This window comes from Rhamphochromis sp. 'chilingali' (assembly GCF_963969265.1).
Source record: "Rhamphochromis sp. 'chilingali' genome assembly, chromosome: 15".
Classification (NCBI taxonomy): domain Eukaryota; kingdom Metazoa; phylum Chordata; class Actinopteri; order Cichliformes; family Cichlidae; genus Rhamphochromis; species Rhamphochromis sp. 'chilingali'.
The window spans coordinates 31,770,759-31,798,015 of NC_137942.1; the positions used below are offsets into that span (position 1 = coordinate 31,770,759).

General features: G+C 42.1%; 1 protein-coding gene across 1 annotated transcript in view; it reads left to right on the plus strand.

The window, feature by feature from the left end:
* The first annotated feature begins 9,999 nt into the window (after window positions 1–9,999).
* Window positions 10,000–27,257, plus strand: part of hdac5 (histone deacetylase 5) — a 38,403-nt gene continuing 21,145 nt past the window's right edge. The window contains exons 1-6 of the mRNA XM_080905788.1: window positions 10,000–11,259; window positions 20,833–20,928; window positions 22,547–22,794; window positions 22,875–23,019; window positions 23,120–23,225; window positions 26,687–26,820. Of these exons, the coding sequence (XP_080761914.1) occupies window positions 11,103–11,259; window positions 20,833–20,928; window positions 22,547–22,794; window positions 22,875–23,019; window positions 23,120–23,225; window positions 26,687–26,820 (886 nt within the window). The 5' untranslated portion in view covers window positions 10,000–11,102. The remainder of the gene's footprint in view (window positions 11,260–20,832; window positions 20,929–22,546; window positions 22,795–22,874; window positions 23,020–23,119; window positions 23,226–26,686; window positions 26,821–27,257) is intronic.

A 27,257-nucleotide genomic window follows, 5' to 3' on the forward strand; every position in this document is an offset into this window, starting at 1 on the left:
CAGCCATCATGAATTCATCACACCCCTCAGGTAAAGTCTTCTTCAAACAGCATGATATGTAATTAGTTAACAGTGGTCCTGAATCCTGGAAGCGTAAAACTGCCCAGTTTGGACTGGTGAATGTTCATTTTTTCATGCAGTGTCTGTGTTTAATGTGTCGAAGTTCTAAGCTCCCAGATAAATCCATATGAGCAATGCAAACTTTGGCCTTGTTCTTGTGGTTGGGTTACTGTGCAGTGTGATTTTGTTGTTGCGCTTTGAGCTCAGGTCAATTATACTGAGCGCTGGCTCAATAAGGTGCTGAGTGCTGTGTAAACACTGTGAGTACGACTAAAAGGCTCGATGCTTCAGTGGCACTTTCTAGCAGATGTTTGGCTCATCTAAGCTGTCAGTATCAAAAGCAGTCATGTCATCATACTGTAGGTAGCTTTACTCCAGCTGCCTGACAGCGCTAAGTGTGTGTGACTTCCTCCTGTGGCAGACAAAGTGTCTCTGAAGCCCGCTCTGTGCTTTATCTACAATGTTTTCTCAAGTCAGGTCAAAATTTAGATTTGTCCAGGTCAAAACTGACAGCCTTGCAAGACTTGAGCTTATTTTATAGAGCTGTGTTGGTTTGAGAGCTTGTGCCATACTGGGCAGCATGTTTGTAGGTACATCTTGAACAGTTATATTTACTGATTTGTATACTGGCTGTGGCATTAGCATAAGGAGCAAGCTAGATCCAGTTACAGTCTGTTACACTGTGTTTCATCCATCTGCACAACAATATACTGTCTGTGTTGAACATACAAAACAATACTGTGTTTACACCAGCAAAACAGACCTAGGAGGGGTGCTCCCATCCTCGTTTAGTATAACTGTGATAATATGCACATGTCACAGTACAGTGTATAATTACATTATTTTGGTTTTCTAGTTACATCATGTTGGTTTTTGCCTTTGTTACACAGATATTGTGATGATTATTATCATCTACACAGATCAAAACACGTCAACCTGATCTTTTTTTAGAGGGAATCGTAAAATACTATTCAGAAAGAATGATTTTGCACAGTTGGCCTTTTTCTATCTGAGCTGCACAAACCCTCCTGAGTCAATCGACACCTCGCCCCTTATAGAACCTGCTCGGTCAGTGTAAATCATATAATCATCAGTCACATTCATTGCATGAATACTAAGCAATGGTAGAGATCACCTAAGATATAAATTAGTTCCATTCAAAGCTACTTTTGCTAACATGCTAATGTTGCTACTATAAAGTTCCCTGAAAATGCTCCTCTTAGTAAATTGAATGCAAATATTTTAATTGGTTGTCATTTAATAAAAGTGAATACGTAAGTGTTAGCGAACCTTAACAGCTGTGTTAAAACACAGCTTGTAGCTCAGTCTGTGCATTTGGTGGCTAGCATCGGTATCAGTCTTTGATTACATGAGTTACATGTGACATGACCATGTTACATGATCGTGTGTTACATGTATGAAAATGCATCGTGTGGTTGTGTTGCTACGTAAGACATCAATAAATAACTAGAAAATGCATTTTCTGAAGAAACTGCAGTGTGAATGCTGATTAGGGCTGCCACGATTAGTCGACTAGTCACGATTATGTCGACTATTAAAATCGTCGACGACTAATTTAATAGTCGACGCATCGTTTGAAGCTTTGTAAGATCACAAAGGACGCAGGAATGAGTAGTAGGATTTAAGAGTGTAATAACGGACTGAAACAGAAGATGGCAGCACTGCATGTACAAGGATGCCAGCTGCCGTTAAACCCCGAAGAAGAAGAAGCTGTGTCCCAGAATTCATAGCGCAGCCCAGCGCAGTTGTCAACAATGGCGGCAGCTAGTTAGTTTTAACTTTACTCTTATTATTCTTTCTGGGTCACAAAATAAACCTTTAACATATTTTCAGGCGAGAATGTAGCTGTGTAAACCTCAAATATCTGCTCAGTTTATCAAGACACCACATATTTTCAAAAGCGCTCCGACGTTTTCGGAGACGTCTGTTACCCACTAGCTCGTTAGCTAGGCGGGGGCAAGGCTAACTAGAGCCGTGAGAACACCGGACTCCCGGCAAATCGTTTTCAAACCCACCGCTGTCTTTCGCTAGTCAGGTTAAACATATATATAAGTCACTTAGATAACTTAAAAATGTTATTGTTTGGCTTTCTTTAGTATTTTATTTGTTCCTGAGTAAATCGGTTTGGCTGAGATTAAAGTTATAGTTTTTGCACAGCTAAAACTGTCAAGCAGACAGCTGATTATCAGAAGTGTGAGACGCTGGAGAATATACTCCGGTGTCCTGTTATATTTTAGAAAGCAAGGAGTTTATTAAACTTCACCGAAACAATCTGCAAATTTCATTAAAAATTAATAAACTACCATCTTGTCTTTATTTTTAGTTAGCACAAACACTTCAAGCTGTAAGCTAATGATAGTTATATAAGAGCAGATGCTGCTGGTGCAATAAGCTGTACGCTGTACGTCCAATGGATGATGATCTGATTAGTCGACTAATCGCAAAAATAATCGGTGACTAGTCGACTATCAAAATAATCGTTTGTGGCAGCCCTAATGCTGATAGCTGAATGTTTTGAGCTGAAATGAAGCAAATGCTGAATTTAAGTAAAAAATGCTGAATGAGATTAAAAATACAGAAATTTTCACCTGAAAACAAAAGTTGAGAACTGTTGAAAGCTGACGTTCACACAGAAGTTGAAAAGTAGGTGAACATGTTTAAAATGTGAATTAGAAAAACCTGAGTAAAGACAAAAGAAAATTTAGAGTCAGAAAACATCTGAATGAATATGAAACCTTATATTATTTAAATCTCTGAATGACTGAAATATGGGAAAATCCACTAAAGACAACTAAATGTTGTAAGATTCAGTCAGAAAAGATGATTCTAAGTCATCATCTGACTTCAACTGCCGAGATCTGAACCACCAATGAACAATAAGCTTGAATTTAATGGGCCAATCAGAATGCTGTATTTAGCTGGCCTGCAATAACTACTGGCATACTGTTATTCCGACCCGTGGCACTGACGTCACATCTTATGAAGACTCTAGAGCAGCTCTTCCTCAACCTCCTCCGACCACAGGTACAACATGCCCAGGACCCACTACAGTTTGCATACGGGTGTCGGATGCCATCCTGTACCTCCTACACAGAGCCCACTCACACCTGGATGGGGGAAAAGGCACGGTCAGGATCCTGTTTCTTGACTTTTCCAGTGCCTTTAATACCATCCGGCCCTGTATGCTTCAGGAAAAACTGAACAGGATGGAGGTGGACCCCTGCCTGGTGGCTTGGATCTCCGACTACCTCACCGACAGACCACAGTACGTCAGGCTGAAGGACATCACGTCTGACACTGTGGTCAGCAGCACAGGAGCACCACAGGGAACTGTGCTGTCCCCTCTTCTCTTCACCCTGTACACCTCTGACTTCTGCTACAACTCTGAATTATGCCATATTCAGAAGTTTGCAGATGACACGGCCATCATGGGGTGTATCTGGGATGATCAAGAAGAGGAGTACAGAAGTCTGGTGAGGAACTTTGTCGCATGGAGTCACACAAACCACCTGCAACTCAACACCTCAAAGACTAAGGAACTGGTTGTGGACTTCGGGAGGTCCAGAGAAGGTCCACTGCCGGTTCAGATAGAGGGGGAGGAGGTGGAGGTGGTCAACAAGTACAAGTACCTCGGGCTGTGGGTGGACAATAAACTGGACTGGTCATGCAACACAGAGCACCTGTATAAAAAAGCCCAAAGCCGACTGTACTTCCTCAGGAGGCTGAGGTCTTTTAACATCTGCAGGAAGCTCCTGAGGATGTTTTACCAGTCGGTGGTTGCTGGAGTACTTTTCTATGCTGTGGTGTGCTGCAGCACAGCAAAGAAGGACTCATCCAGGCTGGAGAAACTGATCAGGAAGGCTAGCTCTGTGGTCGGCATGAAGCTGGACACTCTGGTGACAGTGGCAGAGAAAAGGACATTAAAGAAACTGATGGACATTATGAACAATGCTGGGCATCCTCTGCACACGGCCATTAACAACCAGAAGAGTCTGTTCAGTGACAGGTTGCTTCTCCCAAAGACAAGAACTAACAGACTTAAAAACTCCTTTGTCCCACACGCCATCAGACTGTTTAACTCCTCTCTGGAGGGGAGAGGGAGGGGAAACAGGAGGACAAAGTAGGGGGGAACAACTAAGCTGTAGTGCCTCTGCACCTCACTGTACAATACCTTGTGCAATACTTTTTGTAAATAGTCAACAGTGCAATAGACTCAATACTTGAAATGTGCAATTCACTTGTATTTTTATTTTTTATTCCTATTTATTCTATTTATCCCCTTTGTATATTTTATTTATATTTGTCTCTGTATTTATATATGTGTGTGTATGTGTGTATATATATATATATATAACATTCTGTAACTGTAACTTCTGTCGGTGCTGTGCTTTTTTGGAAATCGAATTTCCCAGAGGAACCCACCCGAGGGATTAATAAAGTTCTATCTTATCTTATCTTATCTTATCTTATCTTATCTTATCTTATCTTATCTTATCTTATCTTATCTTATCTTATCTTATCTTATCTTATTCTGTGGCAAAACCCTGTCAAATCTGCTTTGGTGCACCTGTTGAAAAACTGCATCTAAATCCAAGACCATAACTCGTAAAAAACAGCTTTTGAACTGTGAGGATCCCAAGGAATTGTTCTACACAACAGTGTCCAGGGTCATTTACTTCTTTTTCTCCAATCACACTCAATGACTTAATTGTAGTAATAGGTAAAATGAAATCCTCATCATGCTCCTTAAATATATTACCTCCCTCTGTCCTGTCTGGGACTCTCACCAGCATTGGTCCCACATTACTATCCATCATCAACAACTCACTGAGGCAAGGCTGTGTTCCGTCCTATTTTAAACATGCTGAGGTAACCCCTCTGTTAAAAAAACAGAATCTAGATCCTACCTCCCCTAGTAGTTATCGTCCTATTTCAAGATTGCCATTTATAAGTAAATTACTAGAAAAGATTGTAGAAAATCAGTTCAGGTCCTTACTATGCCGATTGCAGATTTTTGACCCTTTTCAGTCTGGCTTTCAAAAGCAGAACTCTACGGAGTCCGTTCTCTTAAGGGTCTATAATGATCTACTAATGGCATCTGACGCAGGAAATTGTTCCGTGATCATTTTTCTTGATCTTAGTGCAGCCTTTGACACCATCGACCACAAAATCTTACTCAACAGGCTGAAGGTTCTGGCTGGTGTATCTGGCACTGCCTTAGACTGGTTTTCTTCCTACTTATCAGACAGAACTTTTTCTGTTAGGACTGATAGGTTCTCCTCTAACACTGCTGCCCTAACTTGCGGGGTTGCACAGGGTTCAGTTTTGGGTCCATTATTATTTTCTTTTTATATGCTTCCTTTAGCTGGCATTATTCAGTCTTTTAGTGACCTGTCTTATCATTTCTATGCAGATGACATTCAGCTGTATATGTCCTTTAAGCCTCATCAGCTGGATAGGCTGTCCACCCTAGTCCAGTGCTTAACTCAGGTTTCTGACTGGCTTTCTAACAATTACCTTGTTTTAAACATGAACAAGACAGAGACCATGATCATAGCTCCTCCTGATCTATATTCTAAAATCAGTCAGGTTCTTGCCCCTTTCTGTTCTTCTGCTAAGCCAAATATTCGAAATCTTGGAGTAATATTTGACTCTTATTTGGGCCTTGACTCACACGTAAAATCTCTGTCTCGTTCCTGTTTCTTTCATTTAAGGAATATTTCTAAATTGCGACATATGGTCTCCTTAGCTGAACTGGAAAAAATTGTCCATGCATTTGTGTCATCGCGTTTAGATTATTGTAATTCCCTGTTTACCAGCTTGGATAAATCATCTCGTTCTCGCCTCCAAGCTATACAAAACGCAGCAGCCAGACTACTAACTCGCTCTAGCAAGCGAGCTCACATCACTCCTATTTTATGTTCTTTACATTGGCTCCCAATAGATTTTAGAATTCGTTTTAAAATTATTGTTTTAACGTACAGAGCACTAAATGGCCAAGCCCCAGATTATTTATCCAAGCTTCTCACAAAATACACTACTGCTCGCCGTCTCCGCTAGAAGTTAGCAGGAAGTTAGCTTGCTAGCTTCTATCTAAATACAATATAGCATGTCCTGACTGCGGGGTTTTGGAAACAAATTCAAACGTACAGCTCTGCTATCACTTCCAACATAAATGAAGACAGAAAACTAAATAGCAGTGACGTTTGTAGGGTTACTGAAGTTTGGCTAGCTGGTATATAATGATGTGCTACGTGACCGCTAGCGACACAGCTATGTTAGCATAATATAAACAGTTATGTTTGAGTTATGATGCAGCTGTTATACTGGGCAAAGTATGGGACTAATCCGTGGACAGATGATTATAAGTTGTATTGTAATAGCTTTGTGCTAACGATGCTATTTGTTAACTCAGAGCTGATATTTATTTCTTTACATCTTAGTTCTGGACATTATAGATGAAAATGAAAGAAATCAAAACTGAATGAGGATCTGATGGTACGGTCACCGGAGCAACCTGCAAATCTAAAGGCGACCACAGCATTTAAATCATTACATTGGGCAAAACATGCTAAATTGAGCATGTGCAATCGTGTGAGAGTGGTTTGGGGTCTTTGAAAGGATGAAAAGTAGTTTTCTTGAAATGTGCTTGTTTAATTTGCTTAGCTAGTGGAGTGTAACTTCAGTGTAAGGCCTCAAATCAAAACCTTGATTAACTGAACAGTTTACAGTTATTGATTGATTATTTTATTCACACACACTTATGTCATTTTTCATTCATTGCTCATCTCAACTATAAACAAAAATGAAAATTCGGCCTTGACAATGACACCAGAGCATGCAGAAGGATTTATTAATGCATATCATTTGAATGGCAACAAAAATGCCAGTGTCATGGTGGTGCGAGAGGAAAGGTGAGGGGATCAGCACACGTGATAGAATTCATCCTCTGCACCATAGACTATGATTGTTTGGACTAAAGGCACACGTGGAGAACTGAGCATCATTGCTATTCCTATGTCAAGCTGCTAGCATGCTGGGAAAGAAAAGCATATATTAATATATTACAAGTCTCTGGGTGTCGTTGCAGACGTGTGCTTTAACGAAAGCAATACGTTTTTGAACACTTGTGAGTCATCTTCGTTTTACATCATCACTGGTAGGTGTATGTTTAAGGGCACTAAATGTTGGGACACATGGCTTATGTCAGAAATCTGAGTGGACCAGGTTGGAGTCTTTAAATCGAGTTGCCGACAGTCCTCATGATTTAAAAAAAATGCTTGATATTTGCTACTGATGGAGTTAGTCAGGTGAGGGAGACATTTTTCATTCACGGTGAATGTAACGGCAGCTCCTGCTTTGCTCCATGTGCTGGATCGCTTTGGTTAACTCCGTTCATGTTTGTATATGTGTGAGTAGTAGGTACCTGTGCGTCCTTCTCACAGCTTTTTTGACAGCTTTGTCTTGGGACGAGTGACGGGGTGACTGACTGGCTGTAATTTGGTTGTCATGGATACAGATGTAGTAGATACACGCGCACACGAGCACGCACAGACAGCAGTGTGACTCCAGGGGTTGATGCGCCTCAAATAGAAACGCAGAGATGAGTCATCCGCCAAGCTGCTGCAGTACACACACACACACACACACACACACACACACACACACACACACACACACACACACACACACACACACACACACACACACACACTCACCTTTAGTAGATGTGTTTGGTATGTTAGACCACTGAGATGTCAGACATGTTGCCTGGACAGTTTCATCTGCTACTATAAACACACGAAAGGCTGATTTTAAGCTAACAGCACATGTCTTTAATAAATAATCATAGTGTTGGATAACAGAGCAGCAACACAGCAGCCCATTCAGTTTCAACAAGACAGGACACTTCAAGTTAACTTTCTGTATTTACATTTTCTCCCTTTGCTGTGTATATAGTCTTTACTTGTGAGTCATACTGAGGAGGCTTAGATCTGCTGGAGGACACAGGGAGCTGTTTACACAGGAGGTGAGGATGATGAGGGAGATGAAGGTGATGAGGAGGAGGTGGGATAGAAGTGATGATAAAATGATTCAAAGAAACATTTCTGGAAAGGAAACAGCAGCGACAGTGGTCAATGCAGAGATGAAAAGCAGACAAATACATGAATTAGACGAGTCCTGAGCTGGTCTGCTGGATTTGTTTGTCTGTTAAATGTAAAATCACTAATCCTTGCACTCTGCATTTGCCAGCAGCTGAGACATCCCATTATATTTCGTTATGAGGACCAAAACCTATTCTTAATCTCTAGCTTCTGTTATGACTGAATACTGAATGGAACAAACAAATTCTATAAAGAGCAGTTTCAATGAATAATATCCACGCTGACAGCAAAGTGAGGCGTGTAGCTTCTGGTTACAAAGAAGCCTTTGCAGGATTCTCTGTGACAGTTTTCTATTGGAAGTGAGGTGACTGAAAAATGTCCGAAAGAATAGAAAATTTTTTTTGAAGCACGGAGAACGACTGCTCAGGATCAGAATATAAGAAAACAAAAGTCTGGCTCACTGGAAGCAAAATGGGAAGAAATCAGAGGTGACTTAAGACTTATGCACAGTCTTGTAGTTATACTTAATTTAAATTCCTTTTTGAAAATTACATTTTTCAACAAAATGTGAAGAAACTGTTGTGAGTTTGTGTCCAAAAGCGTCTTTGTATTGTGTTTAAGAGATTTTAACGAAAGCCTAACTAGATCTGGCTGTACTTTAACTACCAGCTTTTAACCACAAGATGGTGCAAGTGAGGCGGTGTACTCTTTGTTTAACCCAGCAAGTCCTTAAGACCACAGACGTATTGGCAGCCTGGCAAGCGGCAGATGCTCTTAAAGAAATGGTGGTAGCGAATAAAAAAAAGTTAAGCAGCCATCAAATAATAACATCTTAAACTAGTAAAACACTGCCCCCTGATGGTGGAAGTTGTAGCTAATTCAAACAAGTGTCTTTAAGGCTTCAACGTTTCTTTTCAATAAAAACCTGTTTATGGGTTAAGTGAATGAAGCCTCACAAAAACAATGATTAACAATATTGTTAATGCAATTTAACAGCAAGTACAGCTTAAAGCTGCAGAACCATTCGCAGCACCAACCTGATGGTGGTACTAAATGGAACAGTTGTCAGGATTCCTCCTCTGGGAGCCATGAATGTTGGCCAATCCTTTGGCTGAATGTTGACATATTTTATTGGTCAGGTGGACATATCGGCCAGCCGGTGGCACTAAATGACCATTCAGCAGATGAGCAGGCTTTATCCTCTTGGCACTGTGGATGCTTGGAGCTGATATCACACTGCGATCTTACACTGACTGTGCCATCCCCCAGTGCCCGCTGCTAGCTAACATAAACACCTGCACGGCCACAATTTGTGCACCCAAAAAAAGGGGGGTCGTGGAGCTAGCAGAGCAAGAAGAGGTCCACAGTGCCCGCCCACACTCTTTGATTGACATACAGTATTTGGCAAGCACAGCACAGAAACATGAAAGCACCCAGCGCCACCCTCCCATCCCCACCCCAGAGCTGCAGGCTTACTGCTCCCTCCTTCTCTCCTTCTCTCCCCTCTCTCTGTCTATTTTTATCTCTAGCTCCTCCTCTACCCTAGCAGGCTATTTTCAGCACTGTTCCCCCACCCCAATCGCCTGTGTTTGTAAATGCTTCTCTTCTCTTCTCTTCTCTTCTCTTCTCTTCTCTTCTCTTCTCTTCTCTTCTCTTCTCTTCTCTTCTCTTCTCTTCTCTTCTCTTCTCTTCTCTTCTCTTCTTCTCGTGTCCTTGCTCCCTCTCCTTTCTATGAAGTAAAATGAGCTGTTGTTGACTTTTCTCTGTATCCGTCTAACTTCCTTTCCACCCAGTGATCTACTTTCAGCCTCTCTCTCTCTCGGTCACCCTCCTCCCTCCGTCTCCTGTCTCTCTGTCGACGTTCATTCAGTAGCTCAGTGAGCGTCTCTCTCACACACACACTCATCAGTGACTCTCAGTCAGTGAATATTAGCCGTCTGACCAGCAGGTGTTTGTGGTTGCTGTGTGGAGCTCCACTATCCTCTGTCTTATGATAAGAGGACAGCGTGCCATCTCCTCTCCTGCTGCTCAGTTTCTCAGTGAGGACTCCAAACTCGCCGTCCCAGCGTTCTTCCATTTCCTTCTCTGTCTGTCATTCTCTCAGTGCTTCGTTCTAATTTTGGAAACATGGAACCTCGGGGAGCGCTCTCCCAAAGCTATTTACGTCCTCGCCTCTCCTCCTCCTCCACCTCCTCCTTGCTCTCCTCCTCTTCCTTCTCTTCCTCCTCCCTCTCGTCAGCCAGGAGGAGAACAGCGTGAGGATTCTTTGATGCACACAGAGCTGGGGAATTGGGCTGCTCCTCTGTCTGTATTTTTATTGTGTTGACGAGGCTGCAGCAGCTCCTCTCGTCGTCGCTCCTCGCTCTCACAGCCTGTGGGTGACTGGATTTTCCCTCGCAGCTGAATGGAAGAAACAAACTTTCTGTTCCTTCCATCTGCAACACACCCCAACAGCACTGGAGCCAGCACTGTGTTTCTGCATGGATCAGGACTCCAGGTGATGTAGGTACAGAGAAATAAACCAAAAGACCACACAGACACTTTTCAGGTGGTCTCCTTTGGCTGTTGACATTTTGATTGATCTACGAAACCCAGCGGAGGGGAGGCTTTCTGTGGGCTGCAGCCGAGACGACGATATTAGAAAGGAGGAGTTTGCTCAAAGTGTCGCCCGCTCGTCATCACAACTCGAGCTGAGCAGTCAGAGACGGCAGAAGCTCCAGGAGTCCGATGGAGACTGGATTACACAAGAGAAGCACAGAGCTGTTCGATTATTTTCTTTTCTTGTAATTTGCGGCCGTTCCCTGCAGAAGTTAGTTTTGAAGTTTTCAGTTTAACTGTATGGGTCTACGGCATGCCTGCGTCTCGGATGAAGAAGTGACTGGTTTAATAAAATAAAGCGCCGGCTCTCGCCTTGGCATGCTGTTGCATCCCACCGTGTCAGGATTGTGCGCCATGTTGCAGACCATCTATGAGACTGAGTCCTGTTTTTCCTCCAGCAGCACAGACAGCCACCATCAGCCTCTGGAGCTCCTGAGCGGCAACAGGGGCTCCAGCGCTGCCATGCCCACTGCTGGTGAGTCATCTATGGGAAAGTAGGGGTGGGGGGAGAGGGAAGGTGGGAGGGAGGGAGTGGGGGTGCTGCGGTGTGCTGGAGTTTGATTAAAACTGATGAATAATTTGATGTTTTCTCTCATAAGTAACGCCTGTGTGGTATTTGTGTTGAAGTTTGTCAGCTGGAGCAGCAGCACTCGCAGCTCGCTGAGGAGACGGTGGTACCTGAGTACACTAAGTGCTCGGTGTCCACAGTTTGCGTCAAACTGTGCACTCCACAGATACCTCATACACGTATTTTTAGATTCAACGTGACTTCCCACATCTTGTCTGTATCGTCTTCTCCAGCAAACACATTGAGGATAAATATTGATGGATGTGTTTAGAAATCATAGATTTAAGTGGAATAACTGTGTGCAGGTTTCCAGTGCTAGGCGTCAGTGTTACAACGCAAAAGATACCCAACCTCAGAAAATATCCTGGTTCCATAGTTTATCCCTGCAGTACAGTTAAACAGACATTTTCTCACAATTGGAACTTTTAACTCTTTAAAAAAAAAATCGAAATATGTGTAAAAGTCTCTCGTTTGACATTGAAAGAGAAAGCTCCACATTTTATGTTAAAACAAAAAGAAAAATGAATCAGATTTTTAGAAATAAAGTGCAAGTTGACGAGCCTGACAGAAGGTCAAAGAGAGATGAGATTCAGTCTTCTTTGTAAGAAGAATATTTCACTCTTAAAGCAAAAAAGCAGTTCTCGCTCTTCTTCACATTTCTTAGAGAAGAAGGGCAGAAAGCCCCGACCAGTCTCTCTTGATCTCTTGTAAAAGGTCTGAGTATTTTTGTAGTTTATGTAGATGGTTTCTTTTTAGCTGTCTCTGTCTGGACACACTTTCTGTCATTCCGTCTCATTCTGTAGACTAAGTTAGCTTTGGGAATCCTTTGGGCATCTTTAGGAAATTGACAGTGTTTTAATTATTTATTTTTGGCTACTCCTATAATGCCAAACACAAATGTACACTAGTAGGAAACATGGGTGATAAAATGGATTTTCTGAGCTTTAGGTAGAGTAGAACTGGCCAAACAATGGTGCCAAAATGAGGTAAAGCAATGTTGAAATGTAGCTTGATGACAGCAGGCTGGAACAAAGAGGATGTATATTGACTCTAATCTTCTTTTGGCTGCAGTTACAATGTTGGCTCCGTGCATGTGTGTGTGTGTGTTCAGAATAAAAGACTTGCAGAGATTGAAGACGCTGTTAATGAAGTAGCTCAAGATTTGTTAGATTTACATGTGTAGTGGCCCAAAATTCCTTTAAATGAAGTAATGAATTTCCTCTTAGATTGCAAAATGAAAACAACTCCTGGATCAACACACCTGATAACCGCCTGTTTGTTTATATCATTATAACTGGTGAACTATGTGCACATCTTAAGCTTCTCAAAAAAAGAGAATGTCACGAAAAAGAACTTAACAAAAGAACTTTCACTTGTACCTGAAATATATCGAGTCTTCTTTTGTTTGAATTTTGATTATAGCTTATAATCAAAGCCAGCCTCTCTTATTATTAGAAGAGATATATTACAACACACAAATGGCCAAAATGTTCAAAGAAATGTTTGTCTGTACACCCATGACTCTACTCCGTTACTCCTTTACTGTGGATTACTGCGTCAGTGCATCGTAGTTGTGGCATTGCAAGGCTGTTATTGAGGTTTCTTTGATAGTGGCCTTTGGCTTTTCTGGATTTTGGGAGTTTGTCATTTTCATCTAGACAGTACTCCAGAGATTCTCTGTAAGGTTCAGGTCAGGTGAGTTCGTTGGCCAGTTTCATTTTGCACTGTGGGCAAGTGCTAATACCTAGATAAAGATATCAACATCTCGAGGAGACTGGATCCTTCACACTGCACTTAAAACACTGGGATATCTTCCTTTAAGTTCTTGAGCCTTGATTTCTAAATGCAATGCAACATTTACTTTCATCTGAAAAGACTTTGGGCCACTGATGAACAGGTAAGACATTTCTCAAGTCTTTGGTTCAGTAGTGGGTTAATCGTAGGGAAGTGACAGATGTAGCATCTTTTCCTGAAGACGTCTGTGCACGGTGGTTCTCGATGCACTGGCAACAGCCTCAGTCCATCCTAAGTTTAGAATCAACTTTTCTTGACCATCATCTCAAGACGTCAGTCACCCGGGCTCCTTTTGGATCTTTTCCTATCACACTTTTCCCTTCCACTAAACTTTCCATGCTTTGGTACGGCACTCTGTCAATCCTGTGTATCCAGCCTTTTCAGCAATGACCTAATGTGGCTTACTCTCGTTGTTGCAGGCGTCAGTGACTGTAATCTGAACAACTGTCAAGTCGGTAGTTTTCCCTTGATTGTGGTTATTTGTATTCTACTAGCGCAAGAGATGCACGACAGTTCTCTTGCTCTAGTAGGCTGGAACTTTATGTAACCACAAAGTAAAAGTTTACCTTTATAAATGAGATTGTGAAAAATAATGAACTTTGTATGATATTCTACCGTAAGTAACAGCAGCTGTCACCTATTGCTATTCCTGTTGTATAGATAACCCTTTAATGTATTTACCACCCATCAGCCGTATCCTTTTCTCCTATTGGTAGTTGATCCAATCCCTTGTCTCAAAGTTGAAAGTTTAAATTAGTCCTTTCCACTATGTGTCAGTAAAGGTTATTTTGGCTTTGTAAGTAGCTTAAATTCATTGACGTTCACAACTATAATCAGTGCTAGTCTGTGTGGACGCATCTGTTCAGTCATGTTTAAATCCACCACTGTCTGTTTTGGTCTCCACCGCCTGTTGTAGGAAATGTGCTCTGCTTTGTTCATCCGATACTTTCTGAACTTTTCCATCTGCTTAACTGTAAGCATTCAATGAGAGCTTTTTGTACTCTAAACTGATGTCGGATGCTGAAATGACCAAGCAAGATCACAACCGTGAGACTCAACCAGAAGCTATAGAGTGTAAAAACACAATGACGAAATGTACAGTGTTAAACGCTGAGGAGGCCTGCTTCATGGGGTGATAATTCTTTGAGGTTTCGTTACTGTTACTGGTTCACTTTACATTGTACGTGACCACTGAAGTTGAAATATAAAAACATAACTTGGTGCATCTTTAAAGCTACGTATATTCTGTGGCACAATTAATTGTACCAGATGTTCTCAGGTACTTTCAGCCCAGTGTAACACAACAGACAAGATCCACTGTGGATGACCTACAGTCTGCCATCCCATAATGCTTAACCCACCCATCAGTCTCTATAGCAACACCACACATGTGACTCCTCTCCCTCTCTCTAAGCTTCTAATTTGTCTAAAGTACACACAGCCATTATACTATTTTTACCTCACTCTCCCTCTTCCTCTGCCTTTTCTTTCTCTTGCTCTGTCTCTCTGTCTCATGGCTTTTTTTAGAGTGTTTTGCAGGGCTGACGTCATAGTGCCTATTTTCTTTTAGCAATGCAGAGTGAACAAGACGGGGAGAAAGAAAGCAGGAGAAAAATATTGGTTTGCAGAAATACCTCCCAGCAGAAGCAGCACCAGTGTGAAATAGGAGTGATAGAACCAGAGAAAGAGTGTAAAGTAATCCAAATTGGACTTCAAACTCCACATCCCTGATGGGATACATCATGCGATTTCCAAAATATTTGCAGTGACAAATCTTGGCCAACACTTAGTAGAGCATCTTTGACTCTGTCTGGATACTGACCGGATCACAGTTGCTTTAAAGCAGCCACATGAGGTATTCCTGTCAGAGGCATTAGTGGGAAATTCCCAGTTAGTAGATTGTAGGACTGTAACGCTGCAGCCAGGCTGACAAAGAGTCAGAGGTCCGCTGAGCCAAGCATTCCTTTAAACTGAACTAGTAGACTTCATTAATTTCCTCACAAATAAAATATTCAATATTCAAAAAATATTCAAAACCACCTCACAGACATATCATTATTTACAGATACTTTCAGTAGTACGGATATTTATTTAGACTCTTTCTCTCTGATTCATTTTTCTGAGTTAACTTCAGTAATTGTTTTCCTCCAAATCATCAACGTGTCTGTTAGATTCCATTCCTACAAAAGTGCTTAATGAAGTCCTACCATTAATTAATGCTTCAGTTTTAAATATAATCAGTCTCTATCTCTATTACTGGCCTGTGTACCACACACCTTTAAGGTGGCAGTAATTAAACTGTTACTTAAAAAGCCATCACTTGACCCAGCTTGCGTAGAAATTATAGGCCAATCTCCAACCTTCCTTTCCTCTCTAAAATCCTTGAAAGAGTAGTTGTCAAACAGCTAACAGATCATCTGCAGAGGAATGGTTTATTTGAAGAGTTTCAGTCAGGTTTCAGAGCTCATCACAGCACAGAAACAGCTTTAGTGAAGGTTACAGATGATCTTCTTATGGCCTCTGACAGTGGACTCATCTCTGTGCTTGTCCTGCTAGACCTCAGTGCAGCATTCGATACTGTTGACCAGAATATCCTATTAGAGCGATTAGAACATGCTGTAGGTATTACAGGTACTGTGCTGCAGTGGTTTGTATCATATCTATCTAACAGACTCTGGTTTGCTCATTTAAATGGGGGAAGTCTTATAAACACACTAATGTTAATTAGTTCCGCAGGACTCTGCTTACATTATACATTCTTACATACATTTTCATTGCTATATAGATGATACCCAGCTTTATCTGTCTACTAAGCCAGATGACCACACCAATTAGTTAAACTGTAAGAATACCTTAAAGACATGAAAACCTGAGTGACCTCTAATTTTCTTCTTCTAAACTCAGGATATTGTACTTGGCTCTAAAAACCTTAGAAACATGGTGTTTAACCAGATACTCTGGATTGCACTACCTTGTCCTCCAATAACAGTCAGAGTCATTGTTGACCAGCACATGCGCATATTAGACAAATATGTAGGACCGCTTTCTTCCATTTGCACAATATCTCTAAAATTAGAACCATGCTGTCTCAGACTTACGCTGGAAAATTAGTTCATGCATTTATTACTTCTAGGCTGGACGAGTGTAACTCATTATTATTAGAATGTCTTAAAAACTCTGTGAAATGCCTTCAGTTGGTCCAAAATGCTGAAGTGAGAGTACTGATAGGGACTAGAAAGAGAGAGCAGATTTATCGAATACTGGCCTCTCTTTATTGGCTCTGTTAAATCCAGAATCACATTTACGTTTTTTCTCCTGATGAACAAGGTCTTGAATAATCAGGCCCCACCTTATCTTAAAGACCTCATATTAGGGCGATTTGGTAATATGTGTTTCCTACAATATTCAAAAGTAGAATGGGAGACAGAGCCTTCAGCTTCCAGATCCCAGATTTGATTGCTACTTCTAAGAATAATATCCTTTTTCATAAAACTTATAGTTAGGGGTAGATCAAGTGACCCTGAATCTTTCCTTAGTTATGGTGCAGTTGGCTTCACCAATGCACTGAGCGTTTGCCACCTCTTTTCACTCATCATGTTTTTTTACACCTCTACATTTAATAACTAGTTATTATTAATCTCTGGCTCTCTTCCACAGTGTGTCTTTTATCCCGTTTCCTCCGCTCACCCCTAACCCGTCACTGCAGATGGCCCCGCCCCTCCCTGAGCCTCATTCTACTGGAGGTTTCTTTCTGTTAAAAGAGAGTTTTTCCTTCCCACTGTTGCCAGGTGCTTGCAAATAGGGGGTCATATGATTGTTGACTTTTCTCTGTATTATTGTAGGTTCTATTATAAAGCAGCTGTTTTTGTGATTTGGCGCCTTATTAATAAAATTGAATTGAATAAGACACAAATGGTTCATTTCACCGGTCCAAGCAACAACAACAACAAAATAAAGTACTTGGGGATTTTTATCCTGAATTTATAGTTGAGCGGCTGTAGATCATTTTTATTTCCTTCATGCTCATTATTATGGAGAATATTTATATGGTTTGCAAAATCTAAAATGAGCCATTTGACAAATAATAGTAAATACTGAAGAATCTTAGTTTCATTATGCCAATTCTTAGAAGAAAATGGAAAAATGTAAAATTCATTTTTTTAAAAAAGTAACAATATTTAATACAAAATGAAGTCAATAGTTACTGCTCTCACATTTACACTGTTCTACTTTTCTGTTAATTAATCTTTTTATCCAGTAGTTTGACAATTTTCCTGAAGTACCTTTGGCCAAATGGAATCTCCTTGTGCTGGTGATTTCAGTGCTTCCTTGTGTGATGGATGGATGCACAGAGTGTACAGACTTGCTTTTATGGACGTAGCGTTGGGCGATGGAAGCTAACAGTCATTGCATTTGTTTGCTTGGTCCTTATCCATTAATTAAACTGCAATTTGTGGTCCATTGATTAGCCACTTCAACTTGCTGTTTGAATAAAGAGGACATGGCTAGTAATAGAAAATCACAAAATGCTTGCTAAATTACTAATGCTAGCTGTTTCCATCAACCCACAGATAGTACCTGATCTCGGATCAGGTAAATCAGAGTCAGCAGCGGGTTATCTAGTTTGTCTATCCACTATTAATCTACCCTCAAAGACCAGAAGTTTGTTCACAATGTGCATGCACAAATTAACATTCCTCCTAGCTTGCCCAGCTCAAGCCAGTGTTAATGGCACATGCACATGCTCATCAAATCGACCGGTGCTATGTATTCTAGGGAGGCAAGCATACTTAAGCCTGCTTACAGAGTTAACAGCTAACTGTGGCTGCATGATGACAGTAATTTAAAGGATGGTGCACACATGCAATGAGAGAAGCTCATGGGACAGAACACTCTTTGAGATGCAAGGAGAAATATTGATGTTGATTTTTTACATGTTACTGGACAAGCAGTAACATGTTTGTCCAGTAACATGCAGTGGTGGCTTTGCTTGCCCTGATTGAATGCCACTGATACACATTTATTTAATTGGAGTTCTTCACGCCTTCATTTTTAGCTTGCTTTATAATAAACTCTCTGGTTTTACGAGGTTCATTCATTTTCTTGAAGAAGTGTGCCTGTGTATCTTATTAGGGCCAGGGTATAATGACCAGTCCGTCTTGTTTCCATCCAGATTCATTGACTGGACGAAGTGGACCCACAGTCTGTCTTTCATTCTTTTTTACTGCATCTGCCGTGGTGCATGAATGACTGCGTGGTGCTGCAGTGAGCAGTAGTCAGTTAGAAGCCGATACTGGATGATTGACTAAAATGTTGCCTGAGCCCTGCCTCTGTGTCAGACTGTACGTTAGTGTGTGTGTTTACCAGACTATAAATGTCTTCAGTTTGACGTCAGACGCTGGCTGCTGTGGAATGCTGCTCTGTTGCCAAACGGACTGTTGTACCCACACTCACAGACCGGTCTCTCACGTACACACACATATACAGACAGAGTGTGTGTTGTAGTGGAAGGGGAGACACGTGCGTCACAGTGAAACTCCAGAATATTTGTTTAGGTAATTTGTGAACGGCTGCACACATATGCACAGGCACACTTGTTTATCCAGAGCTCCCACTTTTTGGGCATTTTTGGTCACAAACCAGCAGCCTGAAAAGCTTCTGCTGATTTCATATACCTGTGTCATGAAGCACTTGTTCACTCGTTGTAGATCCACTTCATGTTTCTCTTCAGCTCTGCTATGATCTGAAGCCAAAGTCGTCACAATCTAACAGGCTTGGCCCTACTGTCGATGTTCCTGTTTGATTAGCTTAGAAGCCACATGGGAAGCGTCAGACATCAGAGACCAATCGGTCCAACTCAGAAAGGTCAAAGGTCAGACTTCACAGTAGGTAAAACCTAATTAAATTTCCTCCCTGGTCTGCAGACAGGAAATGTCCTGACGTCACAGCGTGCTGCCGTGTGTGGCGTTTCCTAAGAAATAGCCTGATCCTCTCATAGGGGTCACCAGGAGAGCAAAGGCAGGTCACGGTTACAGCCCTTCTCCCGGACACAGTGATGGCTGCTGATGGAGCAGGAATACGAGGACCTCTCTGCCCCTCTCTCTCATTGCTCTCATCTTTTACTCCCAGCCCCCTAAATTACAAATGACCAGAGTCTCCGTTATATGGCAGCCTTTGGGAGTGAAGAAAGTAAGAAAACAGATTTTTATTGGTTTATTAAAGTTACCTTTCACATTTTATCTGACACCCCCTTCACTGATGTAGACAGAACGTAGACAGAAGAAGAAGGTTTTCTGTGTCTTGCTCAGACCCTCTGAGGTGCGGGATCTGCAGCTTCTCCGTCCCAGCGTACAGACTGTGTGTTGATGCTGACGGTGCTTGTTGGTGCAAATGTAACACTTCTTTGTCTTGTAAGGGAAAAACACAAACAGTCTATGAAAACATTTAGGGAACGTTTAAACATTCAAAGTGAGAAAAGGAGAGTTTTCCACTGCCTGGCTCATAGTTCATCTAGCATTGCTCCAGGTATCTTATAGCAGCAGCCTGGAGAGCACATCATTATCTAAATTACAGGTTATCTTATCTAAAATATAAACATGGGCTAATGATCTAAGTAAATATTAGCAGACAGACTGTTGTGGGTGCGTGCATCGAGTCCAACATGGTTAAAACGTCATCTGATCTCCCAAAGTCCCGGACAGCTACGCAGGACCTTTGCGATACTCATCCCTAGTGTTAACCTGTTGCTTCTTTGCGCTTCCAAGGGCCAAAACTAAAGAATCAGTCCAAATGAGATCATACAAACTCTCCCCCCCTCTTCCTCTTTTTCTCTCACTAACATTCACTTATACACACAAGTGATCAGTATAAGCTGATTGGAGCTGCTAAGCTGATTGGAACCTTCCAATCTAAGCACTGCTGAGGCTTGTAGCTTAAATGTACTTGTGAAAAAAAAGAAGAAGAGTACATTGCAACAAATGCAGCGAGCGAGTGACGACAGTCAGCTTAAACTGAGTGCATTTCTGTACGTACACAAATGATGCTTCATTTCTGTTAAAATGAAGCCGATCTTATAAGTTATTGTGAAAAAGTCTTTAAGAGAGTAGCCAGTGTCCAAAAGCAGGTTTTGTTTGTAGGTTATATTAAGGAAGCTCACCAATTAATCAGTATCACAGCTCGTAATTATTAATCAGAGGTCATAGCCTGTTGACACACTTAAAAAAAGTCAGCTGCTGGGCTTAGCTAGGCTTTGTCTGAAGCAGGAAATCAATATGAATCTGGCATTTCAATTAAGAACAAGTGTTACAGAAACGAGTGTTACAAGACACTTTTTCTTTGTTCCTTTTTCTTTGCTTGCTACTCGTACTACTGTAATAATCTGTCACTATTAGTATGTAAAGCACATGTTAGCATGTTGCTGCAGTGTCCTTTAGTGTAGCCATGCTGAATAAAGGCTGACTTCAGCGCTGGAGCTCAGTGCTACCCACTGCTGCTTGTGAATATTTTTAGGCAGCAGGACTGTCCCCCTCACTTTTCTTACAACACTATCACAGCCCATCTGAATGACATGGAAGCTGTCTCTATGTGGGTGTGTATGCGATGAGTGATGCAATAATCTGCTGTGTCCCTGACATTTTCCACACTAATCAATCACTCATTTCTCTATTCTCGCTCTCTTTCCTGCAGTAGTGGAGGTGAAGAGCAGCCTCCCATCAGGCCTGCAGAGCCCAGTAGGAACAGCAAGCGAGCAGAGAGGAGGAGGAGGAAGTGGTGGAGAAGGTGGTGAGTAGGGAGTCCTCTAAGAGTCCTTGAAGTGGGAGGTGTGTGTCTGTGTGTGTGTGGTGGTACAAATTTTAAAAAATAACCAGAATGTGGGAAGTGAAGTGTCTGATGCTTCAAATTTGACGCTCACAGCGTGCCTAACGTTCCTCACCCCAGCGAATGATATACATACCTATGGCTATGTATGTCATATGTATCATGGACAGTGTGCAAGAATGATGTAGTTATCGTGATGTCACCCACCGGTTTGTTTCCTGGTACGAAACTTTCAAATCAGAGCTGGTGTTTGTGGGTGTTTGTGATGAGCGAGGGGTCTGACTACAACGTGCCATTCATGAGCCAGTGTAAAGTGTAAAACCCTTCTTTAGTAATATCAGAATAACCAAAACTGGGCTTAACCTAGACTCATATTCAAAGTTTTTACAGAGGTCATTTTCACACGGACCACAAAAAGTGTGCAGGAATGAGGCAGCCAATCAGGACTGTGCTTAGCCTTTACATTTCAAGCACAGGCCTGATTGGATAAAACCTTCTCCAAAGCATCCCTTCTTATTTTAGCAGGTTGTAAGCATCTGTGAGACCAGTTGCTGGACTTCAGAGGGAGAAATGTTGTGCCATTCCTGCCTGATAGATTTGAGCAGCTCATGAGTCCTGGTTCTACTTTCTTATAGTTTTCAGTTTAATGAAGCAACTGTTCCACGATGCGCCCATGCTGCTGTAATAGATGCAGGGTACAGTTTAGCATTGCCTTGCTGAAATATGTAAGGCTTTTCCTAAAAAAACATCAACTGGATGGGAGCACACATTTCTCTTGAACCTGTGTATAGTTTTCAGCACTGATGATTTACAGATGTGCAAGCTTCATACCTTCATACCAAGTGAGCACTGATACTGATGATCTTTAGTTTGGAGGACTGAGCTTCTGTTTTTGCCAAAAAGAATTTCAAATTTCTAATCATCTGAAGACAGAAAGGTTTGCCTCAGTCCATTTTAAATGAGAAGACGGTGGTGTTTAGCGATCATGTTCACATAGTGCTTCTTCTTCTTCTTTGCACATAAGAGCTTTAACCTAAGTTTGTGGATGGGACGGTGCACTGTGTGCTGAGAACCTGAAGATCAGGGTCGTCCAAGACTGGTTTTTGGCCTTATCCTCTTTGCACAGAGATTTCTCAGATTTTCATAATCTTTTGATACTACTGCTTTAGATGATAAGATATTAAAAGTCATCACAATTATACATTGAGGAATTTTTCCAAAGACCCAATCCTGTTACTGACGTGTTGCCAATAAACCAATATTAGATGCAAAATGTTGTTCCAGCTCATTTTATTAACACTTACCTTTGCAGCCTTTAGTTTCTCTTTTTTGTTGCTGCTGCCAGAATATAATATTTTTCATAAAATAAATAAAAGGTCTCAGATTTTAGCTTTTAAATAGTGTCCAGTGTGATGGCTGCTGTACTGTTCTTCACACAGTTTTGCTGGAAGGAAATAAAAAAATTAATAATTAGGAAATGGAAAAAATGCAGTAATTCAAATCAGACTGCAGATATACAGAATCAGAAGCTCAGCTGTGCACTTGGCTAAAGTTGATGCCATGTTGTTTTTGACATTTCCAGGTGGGAGTCCTGGAGAAAGCCCAGGAGGAGGAGGAGGCCCGGTGGACCTGCGAACTGAGCCCAGGGTAGGGTCTGTGTCCGGGGGGGCAGTGGTGGACACAGCCATGAGAGAGCAGCAGCTCCAGCAGGAACTCATTCTCCTCAAGCAGCAGCAGGAGCTGCAGAAACAGCTGCTGTTTGCAGAATTTCAGAAAAAACACGAAGTGCTAACAAGACAACACGAAGTCCAGCTGCAGGAACACTTAAAGGTGAGCTGAAGCACCAGCTCTCTTTCCCGCTGCCTTATTCCAGGAACCATTCAATAACCTGTGTGTGTATTTGTGTGTAGCAACAACAGGAGCTGCTGGCAGCCAAACGACAGCAGGAGCTGGAGCAGAAGAGGAAGCTGGAGCAGCAAAGACACGAAGAGCAGGAGAAACAACGGCTGGAGCAGCAACTGCTGCTGCTGAGGAACAAGGAGAAAGGCAAAGAGAGTAGGTCATCCTGATGCTACTCGCAGACCACAGGCTGTTTGCATACAGACAGGGAAGTGGCCTGATTGCTTTGTGTGTTTGTGTGTGTGTGTTTTGGAAGGTGCCATTGCCAGCACAGAGGTGAAGCTGAAGCTGCAGGAGTTCCTTCTCAGTAAGAAGGAGCCTGGTTCTGGCGGACTAAACCATTCCTTCTCCCCAAAGTGCTGGTGAGGACCAAAACTGTTTCAGAGTGTGTGTGTGTAGAAATGGGAAAGTGTTTCCCACTGATGGTTTGATCTTCTGCACCAGAACTAATATAACATGCACTTAACACACTTCGCTATGAAAACAAAACAGAAATAAAACAAAGCCGGACCTGAGAGATATCGAGGAAGCACTCTTCACTTTCCAAGCTGAGGAGAGTGTGAGGGTGCTGTTTTACCCGCGATATCATGAAGTTGTGTTTAGTTTGTCTTTATGTAGAGAAATAAGCATTAAAACACACATGGCTTTGGTTTTACACAGTTATACCTCGTTACCATGGTTATATGTAGTATTTGAGGGAAAATGATGCAATTTGGTGAGCAGCTCTATCTCATTAAATTGACAGTATGCAGTTAATGTACTAGAGTCATGTCTTAGGTCACTGGATAGTAACATAATCACTGTGACACTGCGGCATGTGCATGGTGCAGTGATGCACATGCAAATCCTCTGTGCTATGGCTCAGCAATAGCAATAGTAAGCAATGTTTATCTATGTGGCACTTTTCCAGACACGAGTCACCAAGTGTTTTATGGAAAACGCTGTGAATAATGCAAACAGTGAGAAAGAAACCTGAGGAAAAACTTGAGAATGCAAAAATACTGCTCGGATAATTAAAGAACGCGGACATTAGTTAAAGAGAAGTTACAAAGACAGCAACGTACACAGCAAAGAAGAAACACGTTACTCGAACATCCGAGGACACTGCTCTGTCTTCAGCTGACTTTAACAGCAGAGCTCACCGGTGCAGGTGCAGCCGTCCACAGGCCGGACTCATGGTTCCAACAATAATGTAACACTGTTAGAGCTGAGTGAGCAAGCTCAAGGGTGAAGATGACGCATTTAGGACACCATGCAAGGGAGCGTGTGATGCTCTGGAGGAGGAAACATTCAGACTGGATGCAACAGAGAGACGTTGAGGGTCATGCTGGGCATCGATTTCCATTTCTAATCGATTTGATTTGAATCAATTTTGACTGACAGTCAGAAATACAGTGGAACCCCGACTGACGAAACTAATTCGTTCCCGAGGGTCTTCGTAAGTCGAAGCACCCATCGCGCCTTTTCAGTGAACGATAGGCTACAGGCTAATTGCTAACTGCAACAACAATACGTCGTTTAAGTGGAACAGCGAAGTGCAAGTACCAAAGCCAAGGGGGTTGTCACATGATTCAGAAGGCATTCTGGGCTCAGCCAATCAGAGCCAGCGGATTTCGTTACGTGGGCATTTTGCCGTAACACGGGCAGAAATATTGCCGTTAAGTCCCTCCGTAACTTGAATTTTTTGTTAAAGGGGGTATTCGTAAGTCGGGGTTCCACTGTATTATATTTCTGATCATTTATCAGTATTGACACTTGTGAGATTTCATCAGAGGTGTAAACATCACAGCAGATGCCTTTGTGTCAAAGTAACTGAGGATAAAACAGAAAAAACATGAAGCAGATTTTCCTGGCCTGGCTTTTTATAGCAGATGACCTAAAAAATATTCTGCATTAGATCGAAAACTGAAGAAAACCATAAATCGACATATGAGCATTATCTGATGCTGCTGACGTGAAGCAGAGCAAAGTTAGAGGTTTCATTAGAGACACAGCAAAGCAATTTGGAATTTGGTATCATTTTAAAACATTGACATTTCTTCGGTGTTGAACAGCAGAAATCAGGCTTTCTTATCGGAGGTCATTTGTGTACAGCGCTGTACAAAACGGTAATAAGCAAGCTAATAATGCAGAAAACAGAGATTTGAGATGGGAAACCGTTCTTGAAGTACACTGAGAGAGAGAGGAAGTATGATTTTATCGTGGTGGAAGCAAAACAGCAAAAGTAAGAGGGAATCCATGACGATGTTTATCAAACGTGAAGCAAAATTTGGATCTTTTGCTGCTGGTTCAGCGAGAGCGACAAAACCTGCAGCATCAGAATCTGTGAGCTGTCGGCTCTCAGGCCCGGCGGCGTGTCCGTGTACGTGCCGTCGGGTGAACGATCCGCGCTTTGTATTTACATCTTTGTGTGGAATCCGTGTACCTGCTCTCATTTGTTGTTGTAGCTGTTTAGCGGTTGTTGAAGTAGTTTTGTGAGCTTCAACCTGAGATTCTGGCATTTCTGGCAAAATGCATTTTTATTTAAAAATATTTCAGGATTTACTTTATTTTATTGAAGCTAAAGTCGATTTGAATCTGGAAAATCAATTTTTAAACCCAGCCCTAGTTGACGGGACTCTTATGTAGACTAGCAGGAGCATTTTTGAATTTGGGTGGGAAGTGAGTCATGTACTTTCCCCCTTTTTATTTTAGTAAATGTTTCCCACTTTGTTGAACTGGCCTCTCGAGTGTTTTAGTGCTGTTTATCTAAATAAAAGTTCCCGCCTGTATTAAAACTCCAGCAGTTTCGAGTGCTTCAAAATAAAGTTTGGTTGTGTTATCTTAATGAGGCGCTGTCTATGACAGCTATTAAAGCGTGGACCCAATCCCAGTCCACGAGGGCCGGTGTCCCTGTAGGTTTTAGGTGTGTCTTTGATCCACCACAGCTGATTTAAATGGATAAATTACCTTCTCAGCATGTCTTGAGGTTCTCCAGAGGCCTGGTAATGAACTAATCATGTGATTCAGGTGTGTTGACCCAGGGTGAGAGCTAAAACCTGCAGGGACACCGGCCCTCGTGGACTGGGATTGGGGACCCCTGTATTAAAGTTTCATTATGGCCTGTTCTAACAGAAGCATCACATGTTCAGTTTTCCTACAGCAGAACGGACCAAAGATTGTCCAGTTTTGATCCTCCTATAGAAAACGTCGATCCCAAAGCTGCTCGCGTTGTGTTTTCAGTGAGCTGAGCTCTTTTTCGTTTTCTACTATTAATAACAGCCACAAACCCATCGTTCTGTGATGTATGTTTTTTTCAGTCTGATGTGTGGATAATCACCTGAATCATGTTAAAAAATATTGCTCCAACACCTCAGACACATCTCCATAACACACGCTAACATACCAGACACCTACGCCTGAATGACAAAAAGCTGTCACTTCCCATGAACGTAATGAGTTCCCAGTCTGAAAAGGGCCGCAGACAACACGATGCCACGTCCTGTTAGAATCAGCAGGGCCAGAAGCAACCGGCAATGTTCACTGATCTACAACAACAACAGAAAAGGTCAGGTTTGAGTGTCATAAGCTTTTACTCAGACCCGTTCTGCAGCAGCTATAACACAGGAGGAAATTAAAGGAAGAAGCACAGAGAGAATGTTTCCACACTGACAATCAAAGGAAATAACGCAGCATTCTAGGAAGTGTAGGAAATGACTAAATGACGTACACGTCCCTCGAGAACCTGGGCAGAAAATGACATTCAGCGCTTGGTCTCATGGTACGATAAAAGGGTTTTCCCAGGCAGCTAATCTGCCGTCTGTTTGGGTGTTTGTGTCTGCAGGGGAGCCCAGCACACCTCCCTGGAGCAGAGCTCGCCTCCGCAGAGCAACACACCGGGGACTCCTCCTTCCTATAAACTGCCCCCTCTCCTGGGGAACTATGAGGGCAAAGACGACTTCCCACTCCGCAAGACGGGTACGAGTGTGTGTGTGTGTGTGTGTGTGTGTGTGTGTGTGTGTGTGTGTGTGTGTGTGTTTGCACGTACACAATTCATAAGGTATGCAAAGGTGGTGCAGTATTGTCATATAATTATTTACTTGTGAAATAAGTGTTGCAGACTGCCTTACCTGGACCTGGAACAAAAGTGTGTAGATACTCCCCAATGCAACGGACAATTCCAACCTACCAGACACATCTCATATATATTAAAGGTGTTTAGGTGGATCCACACATGACAACAGGTGGAGTCCCGATGGCCGAGCAGTTGTTCCTGTTATACTTTGCAGTCTGCTGCCTGGGTGCATGAGTAGTCGGTGTAATCAAAGTCTCTGTGGAAGACGGAGTGAGTAAAGTAAATTTCGCTCACTGTTCGACCCAAATGGACCCTAGTGGACTCGCTGATGGAGAAAGTT